The 24761-nt window shown below is 47.2% G+C and overlaps 11 protein-coding genes across 11 annotated transcripts; 6 read left to right on the top strand and 5 right to left on the bottom strand.

Annotated features, from left to right (window-relative positions):
- Positions 1-55: 55 nt before the first annotated feature.
- Positions 56-3515, top strand: F5147DRAFT_602706 (glycoside hydrolase family 47 protein). The gene is made up of 15 exons (XM_041432264.1): positions 56-256; positions 309-361; positions 414-430; positions 481-527; positions 579-915; positions 965-1010; positions 1062-1222; positions 1274-1358; positions 1420-1499; positions 1547-1673; positions 1731-1855; positions 1902-2060; positions 2122-2463; positions 2513-2681; positions 2741-3515. The coding sequence occupies exons 1-15, from the start codon at positions 114-116 to the stop codon at positions 3448-3450; spliced, it is 2601 nt and encodes an 866-aa protein (XP_041298940.1). The 5' UTR covers positions 56-113; the 3' UTR covers positions 3451-3515.
- Positions 3516-3595: 80 nt separating this feature from the next.
- Positions 3596-4759, bottom strand: F5147DRAFT_666998 (phosphoribosyltransferase-like protein). The gene is made up of 4 exons (XM_041435205.1): positions 4425-4759; positions 4099-4368; positions 3966-4041; positions 3596-3916 (listed from the first exon to the last, which is right to left on the bottom strand). Exons 1-4 carry the CDS (start codon positions 4482-4484, stop codon positions 3771-3773), a joined length of 552 nt encoding a protein of 183 aa, XP_041298939.1. The 5' UTR covers positions 4485-4759; the 3' UTR covers positions 3596-3770.
- Positions 4719-5934, bottom strand: F5147DRAFT_626020 (ribosomal protein S3Ae). Its single transcript, XM_041432690.1, has 5 exons — positions 5805-5934; positions 5682-5748; positions 5545-5625; positions 4948-5495; positions 4719-4893 (listed from the first exon to the last, which is right to left on the bottom strand). Exons 1-5 carry the CDS (start codon positions 5817-5819, stop codon positions 4834-4836), a joined length of 771 nt encoding a protein of 256 aa, XP_041298938.1. The 5' UTR covers positions 5820-5934; the 3' UTR covers positions 4719-4833.
- Positions 5920-6920, top strand: F5147DRAFT_666977 (uncharacterized protein). Its single transcript, XM_041435204.1, has 3 exons — positions 5920-6120; positions 6171-6390; positions 6447-6920. Exons 1-3 carry the CDS (start codon positions 5998-6000, stop codon positions 6737-6739), a joined length of 636 nt encoding a protein of 211 aa, XP_041298937.1. The 5' UTR covers positions 5920-5997; the 3' UTR covers positions 6740-6920.
- Positions 6921-8979, top strand: F5147DRAFT_666976 (peroxisomal 3-ketoacyl-CoA-thiolase). The gene is made up of 6 exons (XM_041435203.1): positions 6921-7144; positions 7199-7566; positions 7623-8077; positions 8137-8329; positions 8382-8493; positions 8546-8979. Exons 1-6 carry the CDS (start codon positions 7070-7072, stop codon positions 8582-8584), a joined length of 1242 nt encoding a protein of 413 aa, XP_041298936.1. The 5' UTR covers positions 6921-7069; the 3' UTR covers positions 8585-8979.
- On the top strand, positions 8638-11418 carry F5147DRAFT_801215 (MFS general substrate transporter; the record flags this gene model as incomplete). The annotated part of the gene is made up of 16 exons (XM_041443280.1): positions 8638-9157; positions 9211-9260; positions 9310-9336; positions 9391-9418; positions 9467-9500; positions 9553-9618; positions 9676-9765; positions 9817-9891; positions 10036-10058; positions 10115-10391; positions 10445-10478; positions 10599-10698; positions 10749-10803; positions 10855-10905; positions 10960-11045; positions 11104-11418. Exons 1-16 carry the CDS (start codon positions 8966-8968, stop codon positions 11416-11418), a joined length of 1503 nt encoding a protein of 500 aa, XP_041298935.1. The 5' UTR covers positions 8638-8965.
- F5147DRAFT_626011 (uncharacterized protein) lies at positions 11388-13179 on the bottom strand. Its single transcript, XM_041432689.1, has 4 exons — positions 13028-13179; positions 12724-12963; positions 11632-12671; positions 11388-11581 (listed from the first exon to the last, which is right to left on the bottom strand). The coding sequence occupies exons 2-4, from the start codon at positions 12939-12941 to the stop codon at positions 11574-11576; spliced, it is 1266 nt and encodes a 421-aa protein (XP_041298934.1). The 5' UTR covers positions 12942-12963; positions 13028-13179; the 3' UTR covers positions 11388-11573.
- Positions 13180-15735: 2556 nt separating this feature from the next.
- Positions 15736-20584, top strand: F5147DRAFT_666968 (uncharacterized protein). The gene is made up of 23 exons (XM_041435202.1): positions 15736-15815; positions 15879-16016; positions 16075-16367; positions 16416-16462; positions 16512-16556; positions 16606-16635; positions 16689-16876; positions 16927-17005; positions 17054-17410; positions 17463-17498; positions 17522-17523; positions 17596-17600; positions 17675-17706; positions 17761-17919; positions 17972-18507; positions 18560-18614; positions 18664-18720; positions 18773-19290; positions 19341-19433; positions 19482-19551; positions 19603-19997; positions 20044-20184; positions 20237-20584. Exons 1-23 carry the CDS (start codon positions 15777-15779, stop codon positions 20387-20389), a joined length of 3468 nt encoding a protein of 1155 aa, XP_041298933.1. The 5' UTR covers positions 15736-15776; the 3' UTR covers positions 20390-20584.
- Positions 20585-21751, bottom strand: F5147DRAFT_666967 (uncharacterized protein). Its single transcript, XM_041435201.1, has 2 exons — positions 21130-21751; positions 20585-21066 (listed from the first exon to the last, which is right to left on the bottom strand). Exons 1-2 carry the CDS (start codon positions 21499-21501, stop codon positions 20743-20745), a joined length of 696 nt encoding a protein of 231 aa, XP_041298932.1. The 5' UTR covers positions 21502-21751; the 3' UTR covers positions 20585-20742.
- Positions 21752-22733: 982 nt separating this feature from the next.
- Positions 22734-23861, bottom strand: F5147DRAFT_564667 (GPN-loop GTPase; the record flags this gene model as incomplete). Its single annotated transcript, XM_041430729.1, has 6 exons — positions 22734-22775; positions 22827-22949; positions 22995-23244; positions 23295-23427; positions 23473-23552; positions 23620-23861. The coding sequence occupies 6 exons, from the start codon at positions 23859-23861 to the stop codon at positions 22734-22736; spliced, it is 870 nt and encodes a 289-aa protein (XP_041298931.1).
- A 104-nt stretch (positions 23862-23965) lies between these two features.
- Positions 23966-24622, top strand: F5147DRAFT_565309 (uncharacterized protein; the record flags this gene model as incomplete). The annotated part of the gene is made up of 2 exons (XM_041430751.1): positions 23966-24069; positions 24133-24622. The coding sequence occupies 2 exons, from the start codon at positions 23966-23968 to the stop codon at positions 24620-24622; spliced, it is 594 nt and encodes a 197-aa protein (XP_041298930.1).
- Between the last annotated feature and the right edge of the window lie 139 nt (positions 24623-24761).

Here is a 24761-nt window from a genome sequence, read left to right as displayed (position 1 = left end):
TCGAAAATTAGCCTTTCGATCTGACGACCACGTGATTAACGGCGCGAACGTGAGTTGACCGTTCCACGTCTACCGATCCGAATCTGTGACTGCCATTGATTCTCCTCTGCAGCATGAAATGGGAAAAAGGTTATTCTTGTACATTTGCTTTCGCCCTCTTGGTTATTCTATGTAACGGAGTTGATGCACGGCAGAGCATAAACACAAGTCATCACCAAGAAACTGCTTGGACCTCTGAGCGCAAGAGATCATTCAGGTGTGTACGCCTCCCACTGTTTTGCTTTCAATCTTCGTAAACAACTATCTAGAGCAACCACAAAAGACTTATGGTACCATGGTTTCAACCATTACATGTCCCATGGTGAGCCTTGTCTAAATAATTCATGCATGTCGCCGATGGCATCTGTTGCTAGCTTTTCCACTGGACGAGGTTCGCCTGTCCTGAGCTAGTACTCTTTCTGTACTCCAATTCGTTTTCAGTTGTCTCCATTGTCTTGCACTGGTAGAGGTCCAGATTGGGAAAATCCGTAAGGGTCTCGGTTTTGACCTGGTTTTGAGTTGCTTGACGCACCTAACAGCGCAAATATAGCACATAATGACGTTTCAGGAAACTACTCCTTGACTCTCATTGATGTTCTGGATACGCTGGTTGTGCTAGATGATCCTCCAGGGTTTCAGAACGCGGTCCAAAATGTCCTTAACTGGGTGTCGTTCGATGTCAACACAAAACCGCAAGTATTTGAGACCACTATACGAGTGCTGGGTGGACTTTTATCTGGTCATATGTTTGCGAGTCAACCTGGCCAACCTTTCTATCTCCCTTGGTATCGCGGTCAGCTTCTGACAATGGCACACGATCTTGGGAATCGACTATTGCCTGCATTTTCCACCCCTACTGGTCTGCCTTTCGCGAGGGTGCGCATCTCCCTGTGTTTTTGTAGTCTCCAGCACCAACAACCTGCAGGTTAACTTACGACATGGGGTTCAGCGGGGAGAATCCCTTGAAACTTGTTCGTTACTGACAATTGGATCCGTCACTTGTAACACTGAAGTCACTCTAGGCACAGCTGGCGCTGGTTCTCTGATATTGGAATTGGCTACCCTTAGTCGTCTCACCGGAGACGACCGCTTTGAGAAGGCCGCATATAAAGCTTTCTTCGCACTATGGAACAGAAGATCTGATATTGGTTTGGTCGGCAATACAATTAATATTTGGACAGGAGTGAGCTCAGCCTGGTTACATTTCTTCCCGCTTCTAATTGAATTTTATAAGACGTGGACACCACCAGAAATAACAGGAATCGGCGCGGGCGTTGATTCTTTCTATGAATATGCCTTGAAGTGGTATGTCATGAGTGGTGCGTTCGTGGAGTAGCTGATGTGTTCTATACTTTGACATCACCCGTGGGTACCCTGCAGGTGAAGTTGAGTTCCTTGACGTATGGCATGAAGGTTATGCCGCTGTGATGAGATACTCCCGTTCTCCGGACGGTCATTGGGTGAGTAGTGATATCTCTTGTCTTGATGGTTCCCTCAGATTCTGTAGTTTCGCAATATCAACATACATACGGGTAATCAAGCGTATGCCACAATTGATTCTCTATCTGCTTTCTGGCCTGGTTTGCAGGTCCTGGGTGGTGATGTACAAAATGCCATCAAATCTCACATGACATGTAAGTGTTTCCCATTATCCTCAGCTAACCTTTTTGATAATCCTTGGACTGGGACAGACTGGAACATCTGGAGACGACATTCTGGTCTTCCTGAAGTATGGGACGCTCATTTTCTGCAGGCAACGTCTTTTCAATACCCGCTTCGACCGGAGTTCGTTGAATCGACGTGGTACCTCTATAGGGTCGGCTCTTTCACCTTCTCGCATACTGTAGCTCATCATCAGATAGGCCACTCGAGACCCGTATTATCTAGATGTTGGTGAACGTATTTTGAGAGACCTAACTGTCCGCGCCAAGGTGGATTGTGGATTGACTGGTATCCAAGATTTACGGACCAATGTCAGAGATAACAGGATGGAATCGTTTGCATTATCAGAAACACTGAAGGTCCGTCATAAAAATCTAGCCACGTCGAAGCGCTACTTGGTACCAATCACAATTTATCTAGTATTTGTACCTTTTGTTCGACGAGGACAACCCGCTACACAAAGATGATTCACACTACGTTTTCACCACCGAAGGGCACATTCTATCACTTCCAAAGGAAGTTTTGAAGCCCATGTCTCATGTTCGACGAAAGATGCGTGGCAAAGAGAACCACCAGTGCCCTCTGTATGAACCTGTACAGGACTTGTCGCCTGATGGAACCATTAGTGGCCTCATCCGAGGTGTCGGTTCGAGAGTGGACGTCGATTATGCTAGATACCTGGTCGGGTTGCGATCGCAGGCTCTGGACGAGCACCACTGGTCTCCTGATGGCTGGTGTGCAATCCCTGAAGTTGATGTATATGTAAGGAAATTTCATGACATCCTACTGTCGCAGTGACATCCTTCAGCAGTCTTTTGATTTCATCATGTCACCCGGTGGCAAGATGGTACCCGAGGACCCCAACCCTGGCCCCCTCAAACTCAAGACGGTGGCAGATGGTTTTATTCTCCACAATGTGACAGGCATCCGGGCCCACGTCGTCAGTCGATTGGATCGTAAAGGTTACGACGTCACGAAGCGTAAGGTCTCCTTTCCCCCCCAACTGGCTAGTGAACTCACTTATGGAACATGGTACTAGTTGGGCCACATGCTGTCCGTACTGGACAAATAGTGTATGTCAACGACTCTGCACTCTGGAATTCCCTTCCAGATCCTCGCCCGACTTACCGTAGCAAGGACGTTCAACTCCGTATCTTTCTTGACACGTTTGACCCAGCACTCGCAGCACAACCTGGGGCTTCAAGTTTTAACGGAGAGACATATGTCAAGGCTTACACTGCCCAGTTCGGTGGAGACTTGGCTGCACTTGACGCCTCCGATACCCTTCAGTTCGGTTATTGGGAGGGTACAGAGGTACAACAGGAGAAAAGCAACCCCCTCGGATGCAAACCTTATGAAACTAACTTCGACGGAAATGCTGTCCTCGTCCATCGTGGCGAATGCGCATTCCTAGAGAAGCTGGTCTATGCACGAGATGCAGGCGCTTCGGGAGTCATTGTTGTCAGTGACGAGGATAGTCCTATCAATCCTTCTGCTTCAGCCGCAGAGATCGCTGCTGCGGGCGATATCAGCGACGTCGCTTTGGTGCTGTTGCCATATACAATTGGCAAATCTGTTACTGCCATGGTAGACGCTGCTGGGATGTTTGGCTACGGACATGTCATGTTTGCTGTTGATAATGAAGCACAGGCATGGACAGAGGGAGTGATAGATCCGATGCCAGGAGAAGTTGGGCAAATCCTGTATATCAACGGACACCCTCTATTAAATACTAGACTAATAATATAACTTATGTGACACTTGAGGTCCAGTTGATAGTTTTGCGGCCTTCTGAAGACCTGATTGGAGACTAGTCACTGATAGGGTCTGCAGTGTTAGCCTAATGAACTTTCAAGCATGAGTGCAGCACAACGCTACCAGTATTGGATGTGTTGTTGGCTTTCAAAGCGTCAATTTGGTGGGCAACATTGTTACATGCTTGTGACAGAAATGCACGTATACAATGACAAGCTCTCAGTATATGAACTTATCTATAGTGAAATCCACAGCACTAATCATAGAAACGGGTATCGACATAAAATACTAATAAAGAGAATGTGCCTGGTAACTCAATCCAAGTGTTGAATGACGGAGTAGGCAGGAGCATCCAAACATTGGTATCCCTTAAGGAACATTATCTCGATGATGAAGAGATACTCGATTGTCACCCCGCCTAGCTTCTTGACAAGCTCGCCAGCTGCCTTAGCAGAGCCTCCTGAACAAGGTATGAGATACGGCACCAGATAATGAGAGCCTGGACTCACCGGTGGCAATGAGATCATCAACAATAACCACGGACTGCCCAGGTAGGATCGCATCTGATTGCATTTCGAAAGAGTCCTGTACGGCGCCAGTTAGAACGTATTTGACTTCCGAATATATATATATATAACTCACGGCACCATACTCCTTCTCGTAGGTTGCTGAGACACAGTCGCCGGGGAGCTTACCACGTTTGCGAACAGGTACGAAAGAAGCTCCCAGTCGCAGCGCGATGATAGGCCCAATGAGAAATCCTCGGGCATCTAGGCCGACTACGACATCAACCTTTTTGCGCAATGATTTTGGTACAGTTTGCGACGTGATGTGATGAACAAGGTGGGTGATGAGCGTCTCGAATGCGATCGGGTCACGGAGTATGGGGAATATGTCGAGGAAGCTGATTCCCTGGAATGGAACCATGTTGAGCTTTTCTCCGCGGCTGGAGCAGAGCTTTGACGAACCTTCTTTGGAAAATCGGGATGGAGTTGAATAATACTTTGCAGGTATTCGACGTCGCCCATGGTGTAGTTTAAGGTTACAAAAAGGTAGTTGCTAACCAGGGAAACAAGAATGACTCAAATATGGTGACGTTTTATATGCGACCTTGGCGGATATCAGAAGCAAACCGTTTCGAGTTGGTTCCGCGTGAACTCCGAGTGAAATTGGTGACCGTCTTGACATGTAGAATGGCACCGTGAGTAGGCGTTCATGATAGGACTGAAACTCCATTTAAAACCCGTTTCGCAACAGATTGATGCATGTTGTCATGATGTTCATAGATTGATCAATACCCTTTTAGCATAAGTACTTTGCGAGTGGTCATGGTCATATGAAGAGATACAAAGGTAGACGACGAGTAACAAAAGAGTTTTAAACAGATTGAAGAATCTCAGGCTCCTTGAAGTCCTTCGCTACGCGGGTGCCTGTCTCCTGCAACGTGGGCGTCAGTTCCAGTCAGCTAATACAAGTATGGTAGTTACTTACGTCTGTTGACTCGCCGTGAAGCTCAAGCAGTTTCGAGACATCGAACTTCGGTGCCTTGAGAATTTTTGCCTTGCGAACGTAGACATTTTGTAGAGGGTAAATGTTGCGGGTGTGCTTCTCTATCTCTCGTCCAATAGCCTCTGGCACAAATTTCTGCACCAACTCCTTCAAGTCACAACTCGACGCTTCCCGGGTCATGATCTCGAACATCTTCTTCCGAATTTCACGAATTTGGCTCGTCTGAGCGTAGGTGGTCTTGCGGACCTGGTTTGGGCGACGCTTGGTGAAACCGATAGCAAAGAGGCGGATGAGGTAGCCGTCAGTCGTCTTCACGTCGACGTGTGCCTCGATGAGGGTTTGCCACTTGCGGACAAGGGAACGTAGCTTGTCCGAAGTGAAGTCCATGCCGTGGAAATTTGTCAGACAGTTCTTTCCCTGCACCTCATCGATCCGTAGTTTGATCTTACGGAACGATTGTTCCTCGTCCTTGTTAAGGTCGGCGAGGGATACTTCGATAATGCGGCCCTTGAGAGAGTCGCTTGCGTTTTCTAGTGAAAAATTAGGTGGTGCGTTTGACAGACAGGATCTTGTACGCACTCAAACCCTGTGATCGGTTGACAAGGGTCTTGCCAACATTTCGGACTTCAAATGTGGAGGGTGCTTTGATATCATACCACTCTTGATAATCATGAAGTTAGTCCGACAGGATACAGGCAATGTAGAATACGACTCACCCTTGCGCGAGAAGGGGTCAACGACCTTCTTCTTGATACCCTTCTTACCCTTAGACAGACGTTTGTTCTACACAGTTGAAGAGTTACATATACCCTCCCTAATGCAAGTAAATCGATACATACTTTTCCTACAGCCATATTGAATTCGTGCGCTGGCGGTGGGGAGAAGACCGCTAGTCGTTATGAGCCGGCACTTGGACGAGCTACAGAGTTTAGGTGTTGTCGGTTATAGAATTTGGCTTTGTTGTGCTCCCTGAGATGGTGGCTTAAACCTTATTTCGATAATTGTGCAGTACATTCTCACGCCACATTGCTAATGACCGTAATGTTCACCCGACAGCAGTTTGACGAGGCATGCCGGGAATTCATTCATGCTCATCAATCCATATCCTCTGCATATGAAGCTAGGCTTTCGGGATGGTCTTGGAAAGAACATCATGTACGCCGGTATTATATAGCCTGTTTCTTTTCATAGATCTCGAAATACAGACACTACCAGGCTTCGGTTACATGCACCGGATTGTCACTTTGAACTGGCGTCACCCAGCATCAGCTGATACATTCCTTGAGATTGACGATAGTTTGGACGTCGTTGATGATGGCACAACTGCTTCCCATGACTCTCCTGATTCGTTGACTTGTCATCAGTATGTGGTGTTATCGGCAACTTTCCGTGTGCCAGCATTTTATTTTTCCATCCATGGTTCGAGTACGTCCGACTAAGATATTCCCCACATGAATGTGACACTCAACTTGGTAGCGCAGGCGGTTCTCCATTACAGTTGACTGATATTATGCAAACTTCTCTTCTTCGTGAGGATGTGTGCGAAGGGACAGTCGCTACAACATTCGCTGTATCGCATCCGGCAATGAACTTCCCCCTCCTATCGCAAGGAGAACACCCGACGCTAGGCACACCCTGTTGGTACTTTCACCCATGCGAAACTGCCAGTACAGTTGAGGAGATCCTCAAGGAATCAGAGGAGAACAGTAGGAGACCGCTGAGTTGGATGGAGGCTTGGTTCACAGTGTTGAGCACAGCCGTGGACATGCAGTGATTTCGATAATATCTTTGGATGGTGTTCCCAGGCCCTGGATTTGTATGGAAGGTGGAAGACCCAGTGACGAAAGATTTTGTAGTAGTATACATAGTAAGCTCACATGTGACGAAATCATTCCCGGATCTTACGTGCAAAGGACGTACATACTTATATATGAGAGATGCCAGCCTTGTCTTGTGTTTATCAACCTCGTCGAGCTCAAAGGTCAGATCATTTGACTCAGACATTTCACAAGATATATCGTACCACCTAGTGGAAACCACACGCTTATTCAGTTACCGTCGTACGATCATACTACATACCCTTCTCAAATAAAACCAGTCCATCATGATGCTTGCAGCACGTCTTACGTTCCTATCTAAATCATCCCGCCCTAATATCCCATCTTTGACCCGCAAAATGGTATGTTATCTTTTTTTTCATGATTAACAAGTCATAGAGCTCATATTTTCCCAGTCCTCCCATGAAGCTGTCATCGTTGCTGCGTCACGTACGCCTGTCGGATCCCTATACGGATCACTCAAGACTTTGACCGCACCCCAACTTGGTGCTGTTGCCCTCAAGCATGCTTTCGAGCAATCGAAAGTCGATCCCGCAGTGGTCGAGGAGATTTACTTCGGCAATGTCGTTCAAGCTGGTGTCGGTCAATCACCCGCACGTCAAGTAGCACTTGCTGCCGGCATGAAAACTGCATCTGACGCTACAACCATCAATAAAGTTTGTGCTAGTGGTATGAAGACAATTATGATTGCTGCTCAAAGCATAGAGTGTGGTTACAAGAACGCGGTTGCCGCTGGTGGCATGGAGAGTATGAGCAATGCTCCGTAAGTGATTCAACATTCGATTCCCTGTTTGCTCTTGAAATTGACGTAGCTTGAAGTTTCCTACTTCCCCGGACCAACCCATTGTTCGGCAAATTCGAGACCAAGGACTCTCTTGAGAATGACGGTCTCTGGGATGTCTACAGCAACTTCGCCATGGGTAATTGCGGTGAAATTGCTGCAGAGAAGTACGACATTAGCAGAGTCTCACTTGACGAGCACGCAATCGACTCGTACAAACGTGCTGATCGTGCGTGGAAAGAGGGCGTCTTCAATGCTGAGATAGCACCTGTCACCATCAAGGGCAAGAAGGGCGACACCGTTGTTAAGGAAGATGAGGAGTATAAGAAAGTCATGTTTGAGAAAGTTCCCTCCCTAAAGTCAGCCTTCAAAGCAGGCGGACGGATCACCGCTGCAAACTCTTCAAATCTCAATGATGGGGCCTCTGCCTTGATATTAATGTCTGCAGAGAAAGCAAAGGAGCTTGGCGTGAAACCACTTGCCAAAGTCATTTGTAAGTCCACCTTGGCTTATCACACCGCTATTCCTTATCTCATGTGGCATTTTCCGCAGCATATGCGGATGCGGGTGTTGAGCCCATCGACTTCCCCATGGCTCCTACTGTTGCTCTCCCGGAAGCACTAAAGAGAGCAAACTTGACTGTCGATGACATTGCACGTTTTGAGATTAATGAAGCCTTTTCGGTTGTTGTCCGTATCACTGAAAAGCTCCTGCAAATTGACCCTGCAAAAGTTAATGTTAATGGGCAGGTCTTACGACTTCACGTAGACGCTGCATCTGCTAATGTCACTTGATAGCGGTGCTGTTGCCCTTGGCCATGCGATCGGAAGTTCGGGTTCTCGCATTGTGGTGTCCCTGGTTCACGCCCTGAAGTCTGGGGAATATGGTGCAGCAGGCATTTGCAACGGGGTAAGTAACTTGCAATTTCGTGTGTTATGGCACTCACACGGTAGTATTCTAGGGTGGGGCAGCTTCAGCCATCGTTATTCAGAAACTATAGTCGTGTTGCGTTACTTGTTTCTGTATTATTTTATGAACTTTCGTATCATACACTCATCTCTACTCTATTTTATCTTTAGAAACCGTCAAAGTCTCTACACGGCGTTCGTGAGAAGCCCTTGAATAAATTTGTCTTGCCGGCTGCCGTGAGTCTGTCTTTGTCTTGTCGGGTGACTTATCTCTCGTTTTCCTCGTGGAACATGTTGGCTTGCTTATCTGTTACCTCAATTGCAACACGGCTCATTGAAACTATTGGTTTGTCACTTATCTTGCGGGCACAGCAATAACACCAATCCGTCGCGGATGCATTTCTTTCTGTGAGATGCTTGAGAGGATAAGAAGCTAGTGTGATGTTCGAGCGTCTTGATTACGCGCCAGTGCAATGTCTTCCGAAACTAGTGCAGTGAAGAATCTGGACGAAGTCGAGAAGAGCTCGCAGCTCGAGAACTATGATGACAAGCTCGGGCTAGGTTCACTCGATACTTCTGACGGTGATGCGGCTCTTCAGCTCGTCGGTGCACAGGCAACGGTGCACTTCAGCGAGGAGTACAACCGAAAGCTCAGGCGCAAGCTGGTATCTATTTATTTCTGCACTTTGGCGATTTTGACCTGAACATTGATCTACAGGACCTTGTCATCCCCCCCATTTCAGCGGCTGTCTACTTCTGTCAATATTTGTTCGTCATTTAATGCACACGATAATCTTTTGTGCTTATCCTTGAACAGGGACAAGACCTCACTGAACTATGCGAGGCGAGTGTTGTTTCGCAGCGATGTTGGGTAACATGAATATTGATAATGTCGCAGTATCATGGGCTTCCCGATCGTGAACCAGGCAAGTTATAATATTTATAATATCCAGTACATGCTAATATGACTTTAGAACTACAACTTGGTATCCATGGCCTTCTACCTGGGTAGGATGTTTGATTCTGTGAACTCTTACGAAGTTCAAACTGTTCAACACAGGTTACCTCTTTTGGGAGTTTCCGACCGTCTATATATCGCAGAAACTTCGGTTAGCCAAGTATCTCGGTGAGAGCGAAATCAAGTAGTCATGGCATCAACTGCAAATCAGCTAACCCTTTGAAGGCGGCAACATTGTTGTATGGGGGATATTGCTCATGCTGCATGCCTCAACAGACAATTTCGGAGCCTTCTTTGCTCTCAGATTCCTTCTGGGTACGCCTCTTCATATTTTATAGAAACAAGACACAAACCTGAGATGGCCAGGAATGTGCGAGTCTTGTGTCGCGCCGTGTCTCATTCTCATTATCTCAATGTTTTACAAGAAGGATGAACAGGCACGTGAAAAACTTCGTATAGAGTATAGTACCTTTTGACTGACGGTCCTAAGGCTCAACGTATTGCATGGTTCTACATCATGGTGCGACTGTATTGCATTCAAAAGTAGCATTGCCCCTAACTTTGTTTAGAATGGGCTAACCCAAGTGTTTGGTGGTTTCGTGGCATACGTGAGTAGTATTCAATGCACCAAGGGATGCAACATGAATGATTTACACTCTTCCAGGGTATCTCGTTCTATGCCGGCAATGCTTTACCGCCCTACAAAATCATCTATATACTACTTGGTGGTCTTGCGGTCGTTATTGGCATAATCGTCTTGATCTGGCTACCAGATTCCCCAGTCAATGCTTCCATGCTGACGAAGGAGGAGCGGATTGCTGCTCTTGAACGTGTCCGGAACGATCAAGGAGGTACGGAAAACAAGAAATTCAAGAAGGACCAGGTCATCGAAGCCCTCACGGATCCTCGCACATGGCTTGTTGTTTTATCAACGATATTGAGTAAAACCTTTTACTTGAATCTGCACGAGAAGCGGCTGATGCAGATTTTGTAGCGAGTATCCCTAACGGAGCCTTGAGTAACTGTAAGTCGCATCAACAGAAATTAGCCCAGTGGTAGTTAAGTTCTTGACTACAGTCAGTAACATCATCGTCAAAAGCTTCGGATATACGTGCGTAAACCGTGCTGTCTTTGCTTCTCTCCAATAGCATTTCTCCTAGATCAAAGCAAACCCTGATTCTTTCCACCCCTGGGGGAATTATTGGTTCCGCAATGGTGATTTTCTGTGGATGGTATGCTGATAAGAAGGTAGAGGGCCTAAAATTATCTCAACAGTTAATTTTCTCACCCAACTTTAGAACGAGCGGATGGTCCCCATCGTGTTTGCATTGATTCCTACCATTGTCGGTGCAGGTATGCTGTTCGTAAATTTTAGATGGAATGTCGGTTGAAAGTGGGAAATAGCTATCCTTATTGGCATGAACGGATCCTCTAACAAGGGTGTTCTGCTCTTTGGTTCGTGCAGTTGTCACTATTTGATGTTTTCATGAAATCTGATTTTCGCGGCAGCGACATACATCATCGGTACCTTTGGCAGCGCTCTTTCCACGATCTACGCATACAACGCAAGCAACACCGGTGGCCATACCAAGAAGGTATGTTTGATGTCAGTCATCCTCCTTTATTTCCTCAGTTTATTTGTGCGGTGCTTAGGTGACGATTAACGCAATGACGATGGCCACTTTCAGCATTGGCAATATCATCGGGACTGAGATATTCCAGCCTAAAGATGCGCCAGCTTATATTCCAGGAAAGACCGCGATTATGGTTTTGTTGATCGTGCAGCTGTTCGTCTCGTTTTTACTACGCTGGATCAATATCCGCTTGAACAGAAAGCGAAAAGCTCATCTGGCGGACTTAAAGGCGCAACGGGGTTGGACTGATGACGATGTGCAAAAGGAAAGAGAGCGTCACGCATTTGCTGACCTTACTGATAGACAGAACATTTTCTTCGTATACACATGTTAAGAAGTGCATATATGTGTATCAATGTGTTTCTTAGTATATGGACAAATTCAGATGCTGAACTGCCACCGCCGAATAAGGTGTCGTACGAGCGGTCGTGGTGATGGTAAAGCACACGGCAACACAACATTTACAAAGTGCTCAAGAATACATGCCTTTCAACAGGCTATAAAAACGTCAGTATGTGCACATGGTCGCAGATGAGATAGCACGTACCTCGTACACGCTTCCAATATTCCTTGATGGCATTGGGTGCATCATCGGCGAGCATATCTTCAGGTTCCCATGAAGCGTCATCGGAGCTGTACCCCTCCCAGTAAACTAAAAATTCCCTTTCACCTTCCACTTCTCGGTGTGATTGAATCGAAGACACGACAAACTTCTCGATGAACTCGACTTTCGCTTCCTTCGGGCATTTGATACGGAGCGATTGCCGCGCAGGAAGCGTCCATGCCTTAGGAAGACGCATCTTTGGAAGTGCGCCAGATGAGTGAAAGGGGCGGCGGGGTGGTGTGCCGATCTTCCTCATGTATTTATCGATCTCGCATAAGGTGTGCTCGATATCGCACAGCATAATAGGACGAGCCTTTGGCCCCAAGCCATTAAACTCCAGTTTGAGGCGCGAGAAATGATCGCTCTGCGTGAGTTGCATCCATCGGATTATGTCAATCTCGCATGCGTGAGGAATTTGACCTTTGAAACAGCGTTGAAGGCCGCGACGTGAACCCAGCCCGACCACCACAAAATCGTAGTCTGAGAAGTTCAAAACACTCGAATAGGAGAGGTTCAGCACTAGCTGGTACGCAGTGAAATCTCCCATGCTCTTAAAGGTGCACAGCCATTCAAAGATGTCTGCGACGTACTCGGCCTCTGTGCACCGCATGGGTAATTTTTTCATCAAGACCTCCATGAGAACGAGATGGTTCATGAAGTTTTCCACAAAGCCTAGACTAGGTGCAGGCTTTTGAAAAGCCCCAGTGTATAACGGGACCTTGTCATCGTACAAACGACGCAGGACGCCTTCGTATTCGGCTCGCTCGTAGGTGGACCAAGTGAAAGGTGTGATCGCACCTCGCAGGGTTTCATACGTTTTGATGCTCGTGAAAGTATTGAAAAGCAGAATTCGAAACACAAGTTCGGTGGGATCTTGAGAACCTTTTTCGATGACTTCTGCGACCAAGTATTGGCTCACTCGGTCTAGAACCCGATACGTATTGCAGAACGGATAAGTTTGTAAAATGGGGTCGTCCGTCCACCTGCCAAATACATTGAGTCGGGCGTACCAAAGAGGAATGAGTGGATACATACGGGGCGGGGAGGCCTTTGAGACGCTTCTCAGTGATAGCGTGTCTTTCTGCAGCGAAACGCCAAAACGTATCGAACACAGGTGTCGGCTCGAAAGTCCGGCCTCGTACAGTGACAGTCAAAGGTGGTGACAATATCGCATCTGACTGATAAAGTTTTGAACGTTTGGGACATTTGTCCGTGACATTCGTTTCAGCTATTCGTTTCCGGCTGGAACCCATCTTCAAACGAGGAACGAGTGAACTATAGGTTGGTGTTCATGATCCGGCTCGCCAACTTGAGAATAAAATAAAATAAAAAGACATACCTCTCCAAACAGCGATGATGGCTGGCTGTTTGACGGCTTGAATAGAACTAAGCGGCGTTGAATAGTTCTGTACATAATAAATGCTAGATCCCCGCGTCCTCATCGCGCCTGGGATCATGCGTTTCATTTTCGTTGGACTCCGAGGCTCAGCGAGGCTCCCGCTTAAACGTTAAATGACAACGCCCATTTCGCTACCCTGACTCTTTGTACGTAAGCACTTCTATCAAAGTTATACTAGTTACTGGCATCAGATCTTCGTTCCGAAGGCTCGCGACACCATGGATAAGTCATCAAAAAATGATTTTATCCAAGCATACCTCGACCGTCAGAAAGTCTATGTACATTCATATTCTTCTGAGGCAATCGACCCCCCCTCAAAAATATCCAACGGGAACGGGACACCGACAAGGGCGCGTGATGAAGAAACGAAAAAGCTGAAATTTGGGTTCGACACGCCTATACTCGTTCCCCGTGTGGCTGGGCCCAATGTCGTTAGTACGGACAAGCGCTCGGTCGTAGGGCTTCCCACCAAGGCAACGCAAAAGACCCGAAAGACACAAAAGGCACTTAATGTTGAAACTTCTATAAAGGAAAACAAAGACTCAGTGCGTGCACCGCTCATCACCGCTCGACGTGATTCATCCAAGCGGAAGCGTAAGAAGGCGGAAGTCCCATTTGGTTCCGACGAAGAACGGGAGGCTAGTGAGTTCTCGCTAATATCATGAATATGTCTTCTCTGAACAATTTTGCAAAGGACTGAGCGAGCGTCGAGAACGGAAACGCGTAAAGCGCGATATTGTGAAACCAAATACCAATATTGCAGTGCATGTTAGCCCATCAGCAAGTGAAAGGGAATATAAGAAGGTTGCTCGTAAAAAGGGAAAGAAACATTCGGGTACTGCAGGTCTTGCACTCTTGCACGGATTCTCAGCGACTAATGTCGGTAAAAACCGCCTCACGGTGAGTACTGCCGGTCTGGTCTATCTAATCCCTAGCTTTCAACACGACCTTAGTTAAAACCATTGGCTTCTCTCGGAGTGTTCAACAAGGGGCAATCATCCGCCAAGACGAAGATATACAAAACGAAGGAGCCAGGTAACATTAAAACCTATGTTTCCTGCTCCTCAATCACTGATCATAGTTCAGCCCATAAATTATTTTCAGAAATAGCGTTTCTCAACAAAACTGTGACAAACAAGCAATACGAGTCTCCGGTGGATGAGTCGGTTGTATCTGACTCTTCCTCTCGGCCACCATCTGCTGTGAAGAAGATCAAGATCACGAATCATCGCAAAGACAGGAAATCGACTCAATCCACAAGCAACCATTCTGCGAGTCCGGACCTTCCTAGGGGAAGTACAGCTATATCAGAGCCATGGGATATCGAGCTTCAAAACAAATGCCCTTCTTCAGATGGTTTTTGTCCTCAGCCAGGCAAACCCATAGCCGGAACGCTAGTACTTGATCCCCGTATGGCCAATTGGCACGATCAAGAGCTGCCATCTGAGGGCCAGGTGATACACTCTTCCCTCATAATAACACCCGTGAAGGAAACGTCTCATGACTGTAAACCCGACGAAATCTTGTCATCGGTTTCAGCGTCTGTCATCGCGACCATCTATGATCTCGACGGTGGATCGTCTATTCATCCCTCTCATTCCGCATCTCAGGTTGGACTCAAACGACTTGACCATCTAAACCCTTCTGTCGAGCTTCTGACATCAAAGTATTTTGCCGTGCATGACACGGAGCATGTGTCACCAACATTTGATCAACGACACCCTATAACTAACTCTGGTGGTGTGATATCGGGCTGCAATCCGCGTGACGCACACCCCCTCTCTGTTTCCAACCCGCATGACACGAGCACAACGCGTCGCGCCGCTCCTTTGAATGCTATGGTCGACAGCAGTCCTTTACGTATCCATGGTATCCCCGAGGAGCATTTTCTTCCCTTAGCTGACGACCTCATGCCAACTTATCGAGGTCACTCTATCACACAGTATAGTCGCTCAAACGAGGATGTCATTTCGGCATGGTATGCTCCAGACGCATGTACCATCAACTTCTTTGAAGGGGACTCTGGCCATGATGATGATGATATTCGAGACCAAGACCTGGTATATCTGGAACCTCCGCATCTTGTCGATGAACCCAGCTTCTACTCTCTGGTGCAGGCCTACTCGAGCGACGGACTGCACGATATCGCGGATGAAATGGTCGTACTCGACGAGCCATGTCAAGGTCCTAGGAAACTCATCGAGTATACACAAGAAGTGGATGACTACGAACACTCAGACCTCGTGCTGGAACTATCTTCATTGCATCATGATTCTTTCTCGTCACCCACCCGCTCTCACGCGACAGCCGAGGCATACGACGATGATTCCTGCTCACTGCGCCCGTTCTTGCAAGGTCGTGCGATGCTACTTGGCATCCCCCCGTACGTTCCGTCTTGGCACGATCCGCATGACCATGAACACACGAAATTTGGGAGTGGTTTGTTATCAGCTGAGGTGGATGTTGCAAAACGCTTGAAAGACCATTGGCGGCCGCATAGATTATGATTTGGCAGATAGTTTTTCACATACTCCTTATATAACCTGTCACGAACGCGAAGTGTCACGCGTGACCGCATAAAATAAAACTCCGCCCCTCACGTACAGACGATTAGTGCTGTGAAATACTGTCACTTTTCTTCTCACCCAAAAGAGAGCGTGGTCTTCGTTATCACGTAGCTGATCAAAAGATGGGCTCGAAAGAAAATAGAATGATAGGAAGCGCGTCGGTGAGTCCAGGATTATTCTATCCTTTGGTTTTGCCATTTAGCCCCTCTTCGTCGCGATTCCAGTCTGCACGTGGAATTTTCATCAAACCAGAACCAGAAGAACTGCATGCAGTTCCGTCTTCTGGGTCTACGCGTCACAATTCGAACAAATTGACCCCCACCCCAACTGTCAAGGCCGAACCAATTGAGTCAAAACCTGTTGTGAGAGGCATTAGAATACCCACGAATGCGAAGAATTGACGACGTCGAAAATTTCCAGCTGTCAGATAGGGGCACTACAGCCTCAAACAACATTGCTCTCGACAGTCAACATAACCTTTCTTCAGCTCCTGATGTCAAGAAATTCAAACGGGAACCAGAGCTGCCACACGGACAAATTGTGCACGAGTCAATGCTATATGAGCTCTACGACTCTGCCGACAATATTCCATACACCCCTGAAGCTGCTCTTCAAGCAGGTCTCGGCATGGTAAAGACTCTAAAGGCCGGAATCAACAAACTTGAACTTGGCAGCAAGCTTCGAAAGGATGTCTGGCTGCGTGAAATTGATAAGTACGTAATTAGCCTTGCCTGAAGACAGCGATGACAACTCTGTCACAGTCTCCTTAGTCAAGGTGCTCCTACAACAATGATAGCCGTTTGTGGAGGTGCGTAATTATGAGTCCCAATATGCATGTCCACCGAAGTCTTCTTTAGCGACTGGGGCCGGAAAGTCTTCGATACTAAATGCGATCTTGGACGGTAAGCTAAATTAGTGTTTGTGTCTCTCTTTATACTAAATTCGGTTTAGATAATATTGTCCCAACAAGTGGTATGAGAGGTGAAGCGAGACCCTTCGCTGTTGGGAATCGTGGTTGCTCAACTCACTTGTAGCATGCACAGCTGTGGTCACGGAAATCGCATATCATGCCGCACCTACTATCAATGCGGACGTCTCATTCCTTTCCGAAGCTGAGTGGAGAGCAGAACTCGCTGTTCTACTCGATGATCTTGTGGACGAGGATGGTAATTTGAAACGTGTTACTGACCTACGGAGTGATTCGGGTGTTGCTTGGCACAAGGTACGGACAATCAGAGCTCTTTGGTATGTCGGGGTCTGATTCATTGTCAGGTTCACGCTGTCTATCCATCCATTGCCCAAGAGCAACTCATCCACCTGACGGTTGACCAAATTTTGGCTCGCGATAAAAGTAAATGTTCTCAACGCAGATGCCAGATGATGCTGATGCTTCGCATAGATATTGCTAACGTCTTGGGCACTACGAAGAAAATATTGGCGAAGAATTCGACGATATTCGCCCAGGAGATTGCAAAATATATCGATTCCAAGGACCAGAAACGAGGTGGCAAGAAGGATAAGAACAAAGAGACTAAGAAGAAAGACCACGGCCCAGCTCTATGGCCCCTCATTCGTCAAGTCAGTGTGCGGTGTAACGCCCAGGCTCTTTCCACGGGCGCCATTCTAGTTGATTTGCCTGGTGTTGCCGACGCTAACGCAGCAAGGAATAGTATCGCAAAGGACTACATGAAGAAGTGCAACTGCATCTGGATTCTGGCACCTATCACCCGTGCAGTGGATGACAAGACCGCCAGAGGTATTAGTATCGACTCAGCACCTTTGTCGTGATTTTAATGCTTTTGAATTAGATCTTCTTGGTGAAGCTTTCAAACTGCAACTGATGAGTACGTTATTTATCTTCAAGCCTTGGTGATAGACTAACAATTATTTTCAGTGGGTAAGTTCTTCCCATCCAGCACTCTCAGGTAGCTTACGGTCTACGACGGTTCCTTTTCGTTCATCAGACGGCAAGTGAGTGATCTGTCCTTGACTTCGGTCGCGAGTGTCTTATTGATTTGGTCAGCTATGATGCCCACACGATCACGTTCATTGGTTTGTTGCAGCTCTTTTGTTTGGACTGATTCTCACTTAAACTGTGTGGCACAGCTAGCAAGTGTGATGATATATCTTGTTCTGAGGTTATCCCTGCCTTGGGTATTGAGGACGACCCCGAGCTAGAGGAGATCGAGGGCCGCATTGAGCAATATAAAGAGGAGACTGCTGATTTCAAAAAGAAGAAGACTACCGCGGAGTCTTCGATGAAAGGTAGGCATGCGAATTTCGTCCATGCGACAATGTACTCAGCTAAATTTCACAGCTATCGACAAGCAGCTCAAGGACGTTCGAGCTTTTCTAGCAGAGTATGAGCAACACAAAACGGCACTGGAGAACGGCGAGACATTTACACCACAGTTGACTACAACGGCACACAAGAAGGCCCAGAGCGCGGGCAAGAAGCGAAAGAATACTTGCAGGGGGAAATCTGGGTCACCTAAGCGCCACAAGCATTTTGGGGACGACGACGACGACGATTTTGAGATGGATGATATTGATGATTATCTCAATGACGACATTCATGTGGACGATGACGATGATGAAGATGACGATGAAGAGGAAGAGGGCGACTCGGATGGGGAGGAGGATACACCGGACGAGTCAGAAGAGGATGTCACAGTTGAGGTTCTCCAGGAGAAGATTAACGACGCCAAAGAAGCTATTAAAGTTGAACGCGAACAACTCAACAATGCACGCAAGGCACGCAAGGATGCCGTAGATGCCCTCGGCAACCTTAAAAAGAAGATGACAAAAGCGCAGCGTGACAAGAACGCATTCTGTTCTCTAAAGCGTTCGGAGGTTTGTCTCACTGTTAAGTTCCCCACCACATTTCTCACCCGGCGTCAACCAGTTCTCCCGCGATGTTTTAAAAGAAGATTTTCGCATTGGCTTGAAAGATCTTGACGGTTGGTTGAGTTCTCATCTTTAAAGAATGGGCTAATTCACAAAACACAGACGCCGCTGCCGAGGAGCGAAACCCAGATTCTTTTGATCCGACTCATAATCTACGCAGTGAGCTCCCATCTTGTCCTGAAAATACTCGCTAAAAATATGTTTTACTCAGATTATGATGACATCGATCTTCCTGTGTTCACCTGCTCATCTCGTGACTACGTCCGCATCACGGGACAAGTCAAGGGTGACGGGGACCCGTCATGTTTCTCCAACCTCGAAGATACTGGAATTCCTTCCCTACGGCAATGGTGCCACAAATTGACCATCAGTAGCCGCTCACGCGCTGCAAAGCAGTTTCACACTCACTTGAAGACATTTGCGAACTCAGTGCGGGTTTATGTCGATGGCATTGGTGATGTGACTATTGCAGACCGTGAATCTCTTCGTGAAAAATGGGAGTCGACACCACAGGGTGGGGAGGGGATGTATGGCGATGAAGATGAAGATGAAGACATGCCTCATTGGCATAGTTCGCCTGATCCTATGAGCGTCCATCCCTTCCAACCATATCGAGGTACAATGCCCAGGGCACTCATGGATGCTAGACTCTTCTCGATGAACAATCAGTCATCCCTGAAGGTGGATGCTCGCGGCGAACCCATAGGAGTGACTCCTCGGCTTGTCAAAGTGCGTTGACATGTGATTTCTATACAGCTCATATTTCTTATTCCTCGCAGGAATTCGGTACACATGTTGAAAAAAGCGTCTCGGATTTGCAAGACTTGTTCCGTGATGGTCTTGAAGATAAATGTCGAGTGGGAGCAGCCAATGTAAGTACTACATTATGGTAACTACCCCATCTGATGTTGCGTCGATAGGCTGCTGAGGGTGCGGTTCAACACGTTGACGAGTTTGCCGCGTCCATGCACTGGGCGACTTATCGAGCCAGTGGGTGTCCTAGTTCACATGCGAGTTCTCGCTGACTATACTCAATATTAGCCCTTCGTCGTCACGGGTCCTGGCGTCGAGATCTGAATGTCGAACTTGTCACGCCATTCACTCGAAACATTGCTTCTTCTTGGTCGACACTCTTCGAGTCTGATCTATTCGCCTCACTATCGAATGCCATCACGACATGCATCAATAAGCTAATCACCGATGTAGAGGCCAGCGCAGCGGCAGGACTAAAAGACCACGTACATGCACAAAGCTCTGTTTCGCAAGAGGAGGCGCGTCATGCATTAGTACAAACCATGGAGGTTGTGAAGGAAGCGCTAGGAAAGGAGCAGAAGGAGATATCGCGTTGTCTCGCCCCTCATGTTCAAAATGAACTGACGGATGGCTACAATCTCGCGTTGCAAGAGCGAGGCAGTGGAAGCGTCGCGCGACAAAAGGTTTGTCACAAGGCATCACTTCAAAACCTCTTCTGATTGAATGCAGGCTATATTCCATAACTACGTTGATGGGCATAAGCACGATGCATTCGATGGCGGAGCTGAGGTCCTGATGGGTCGGCTGTCAACTGCGGCTGAGACTATCGGGAAGGTTCTCACGGAGTCCCTTCGAGAACTTGCGGAAAAGGTCAGGCTCTTCGGTTTCATCTCAGCGTGGGCATCGTTTATACTCTATGTAGATTGAAGTGTCGCTTGCCGTCCTCTGGGAGGGCACACAAGACGTCCCTAATCAAATTCGCGCTCGATTGCAAATTATGCAGTCTGTATCCAAGCTGCTCGATCAGTTGGACATGTGGTCAAAGGCAGCGGAGAAGGCGTCTGCTGCATCCTAATCCGGGATTATTGTTTCATTTTCAGGGCATGTCGTCAGCTTCTCATACAAGGAATTTTAGTGCTTTCGTTAACGGTACATTATCAGCTGTTCTGTAATCTTTGTGCTTGTCATGTCTATCGTTGTTTTGACATTTCTGCTGTACATTCTACTAGCTACCTTATGATTGTTGCTTTTATTGTTACTATAGTGCATGTATATGGGCAATTAGCATTCATGAATTCGCGAATTAGACTTGATTGTACACAAGAGCTAGTAATATATAAATCATAGTTCAAACAAGATAAAGTCAGATGACACTGGGTCCTGCCCTTCGGGTACCTAAACTACATTTAGTAAAAACAGCTGCCTGAATTAATAGCGATGGATCATCCGTCCACGACTATCCACTTCTCTTCCATGTTCGTCCACATAGCCACTGTGTTTCCTCGGTCTTCTTTCATCTCTCATACCACCGTAAGAGTTGTGGTGCCCGTGCCCTTGATTTCCGTAGGAATTGTAGTAAGAGTTCGATGAGGGCTCCATTCCAAGGAAATTGCGAAAGCGGTCACCGATTGAGACTGATCGACCTCTGTGATAATCGCCACCACCTGCGTAAGAATGAGCAGGGCGCGAGTGCGAACGGTGTCTGTGTGACGTGGAATGAGAATGAGAGCGATGATGTCCCGAGTTAGGTTGCTAAAAATAGCAACATATAGGTCATTAGCTGTTAGACTGAAACAAAGCACGATTTAGACTTACGATGTATACGGGAGCAGATGTTGCGTATGTGACTGGGTAGGTAGCAGTTGTACTGTATCCATGCCCGTGCCCATGCCCGTGATGACTGTGGCTGTTGGCTCTGGGTCTGCTATGACTGTGCCTGCTCTGACTCCTGCTGCGGTGGTGAGAGTTAGGCACAGACAAGTATTGAGTAGTCTGCGGGGCCTGGACTACAGGGGGGTACCCGTATTGTGGGCTAGATGCGTAGGTATGCCCGGTAGATGCCCGCCTCAGGGGAGTACCGTAGTTGTAACTCCCATGACCGTGTTGCGAGTGTGAAGAAGTGGGGTAGGCAACAGACTGATGGGTACTGTAGGGTGAATGGGAGGACGGAAAGGTGTATTGATTCATCGTCCGGTGATGATTTGCTGGCTATTTGTGAGTATGAGGGGTAGTGGTTATTATTTGCGAGGTGCGATGGTGTGGTAGGGAAGATAAAAAGTGGGCGCGGTGTGACAGTAGATAAGGAGAGGTGCTTGACTGTGGTGCAATGTGGAGATAGAACACGTTGTGATCTTATATGGGAGTGGGAGTGGTTATGACCCGGACTGTCAAACAGTTGCGTCACGGGTGGCTGCGGGAATGCACTGCCCGTTGGAGTCAGGCCCCAAGAATATACTGAGTCAGATTTGTATTATGATAGCACGACAATATAGTAATACGATGGTCCCTGGCCTTGTACAACATCAAACATCATTGCAAGATTACCATCACAAGGGATTTGTCACCTAAAACAAGCAATACTGTGTTGACGTTTCTGTTTATAAATCAGCAAACCTTGTTAAGCGCATCAGTACTCACTCCTTAGTCCACACAGGAAAGGCAAATGCGCAGCCTCATGATATTTCCGTAGTACTATGTCAAGGACCGCCTAGATATACAGGAAGCTGTCGAACTTAAAAGTTAGTCGCATAGCAAAATGTAGAGACACGTCAGTGTTATCACATCACCGTAGCCCTAACTTGTGATTCCGTCGCCCGTTCCAATCGCACGGCGACGCACCGACCGACGCCATTCACTATGTCCTGTGCAAGAATTTCTGTTGAAGAAGTGGCGTACAGTGACGCCTAGTATTTCTTGGGTTTGGGCTGATAAGACCACGTGCGGCTAGCTTCATGATGTCATCGAAATTCCACGCCTCCCTAAGCACACAAGACCTTGTGGTGACGTGTACCAAAGATGAATAGTCGATCAATGGGAAAGATTTTTTTCAGTGACAGTCTGGCGCGTGCTAAAATCCCACCGGAGATGAAGAATAGTAATGATGGACGCTGTCAAAAAAAGGTAAGTCATCAACAAAGTTTCCTTGGGCTGGTGCTTATGATAGTCCAATCAATACGGCCGTGCCGTTGTCGGTCAATGCCGAAGTAAATTCTTCTCATCGAAATGATAGAAGTGATACCATTGTAAGCTCTGGCACTATAGAAATTAGATTTGTTCAACTTACCCAGTCAAACTCCTAGCGTGTCGATACGTCAGGTTTGATCCCCATGTGAGATCGCTCCCCAAAAATTCGGAGCGCAGTTGTCTCAAAATGTCGTGTATAAACACAGGATGCGATATTTGAATAACACTGTACACTCCTATTCCATATCAGCAAAGTCCCCTTCGTCTAGATCATGTGGCTGATAAACTGCCGTTAGTTTGGAGTACGCTAGACAAAGGACGTGATCTACCTCTTTCGGCTCTTCGTCTTCACCATATTGCATAGTAAAATCAATATGACTGACAACTGTCTCAAGTGAGTCCGTCGACGTTAGATCCAGCGGCAAGAACGACACTAAAGGATGGTCCTCGATCTACGCGGCAGTCAGTCTGGAACAAAGCCCCAAGCTGCAACATACTAGCTGTACGATGGCCCGGTTTAGGTCGTGAAATCTGCTGTTGCCGCGTTGCTGATCTCTCCCGTCCCTCGCGGCAACAAGCAACATCGGATCTGGATCAAGATACCGAGCGATATCGCGCTTTCCACGTTTCCCATTTCTTGGCTCAAACGTGTCTGATGATGATCCGGAGACAAGATCCATTTTAGACATGATGTTTATCCAGGGTACTTCAAGATTGACCATCGCGGACATCGCGGACAATACACCGCTGGACTAATTTCAATGATTGGATAAAAGAAACCATGAACTGAGACAGACCTGAAGAATTTATATCGGTCTTCCATGAACTGAGATTCCAAGAGATACACAGCACAAGTCCGTATGCTCATTCGCTGCAAGTTCCGCACAAGTTGCGGGAGGAATGGATGATGTGTGTACAGCTCAATTTGACCTGTAGGCAATGAAAATATGCGCGGTCATATGAGTAGAATCATACCTGGACAATCAATTATTAAGTAGTCGTCGTCAAACCCTCCGAGTTCTTCCTCAAGCCAATCCATATTTTCTAACAAGTACCTTTAAATACGGAATGAGACTGAGCTTGATTTCTTTAAGGAACCATCACGCGTGATCACTCACTCACTCAAAGCAAAACACAAGACCGCCATTAGGACCCATATTCATCTCGCCCATGACGTCGTCCAGCGTCACAAGCTCTCGGATGTCAATGGCAGGTTGATACTCGAAGGCATCGCCGGTTGCAGCAGGATCAAGATTTACGATATGGGCCGTACGTTTTGAGACACGAAGATGGGTAGCAAAAGCAGTCGAAAAAGTAGACTTGCCTGCACCAGCAGGACCGGTGACTAGAACAGCGTAGCGCATAGTAAAAGAGGTACAAGGAACAATTTCAAACTCAGACTCTCCCCCTCTGTCGGAAACCAAGTAACTGCAAGTTCGAGTACTACACATACAACTAATTCTACAACATGGCACGCCCGCCATTATTCCCTGAACAATCCGCAGCTGGCATAGCCGTCGATCCACGCACCCTTGAACGTGTTATACCAGAATCAAAGAGATCAGATGGAACGTACGTCTGCTTGAGCCCAGCATCTTCAAATCATTTATGATTAGATCTCTACTGCATCACCAGTGTGCGCAAGCAGCTTAAGATTAGACCTGGATTCACACCTCAGGAAGATGTCTCTCGATTTCGTGGATCACGCCAGCAGGCGATGGATTCCACGGCCCTTCCAAAGGGCCACATACTAGGCTGGGTTGCGCCCTCTTCTGCTACATCACCGAAAGGCAAGACCGCTACGCCACCTCCAAATAAGAACGCGAAAAAGCGCGCCAATGCTCGAGCTAAGAAAAGCATGGAGAAGGAGGCTATTATTAAAGATAATTGGGATGATGAGGAGGGGGAAGATGAAGATGAAGCGTCAGCTGACGTCAAAGCAACTACCGAGAAGTTGAAGGAGGGAAGCTCGAAGACCAGCACGAACGATGTGGCAACAACGGGATCGCACGCTGAAGACAAGCCAAACCGAGCCTCCGCACCAAATTCAAATTCAAATCCATCATCAACAGATCAGAGCACTGTCGAGCTTTCGGACAAACTTGAGAAGCTACAAGTCAAATGATCATGTTCTTTGATTTGGAATGTCTCTAGAGCTACTTGGGGTACAGGATGTCAGGCTGAAACGAGAGTGGCAGGTAACAAATAATAGGTGTTACGATTATGAGCAGCATAAAATTAGTATCTTTATATGTACAACAATC

The sequence above is a fragment of the Suillus discolor genome (assembly GCF_016758755.1).
Source record: "Suillus discolor strain FC423 chromosome Unknown F5147scaffold_3, whole genome shotgun sequence".
In the NCBI taxonomy this organism is placed as follows: domain Eukaryota; kingdom Fungi; phylum Basidiomycota; class Agaricomycetes; order Boletales; family Suillaceae; genus Suillus; species Suillus discolor.
The sequence above is the reverse complement of the archived record's forward strand: the minus strand, read 5'-3'. Positions and strand labels throughout refer to the sequence as shown.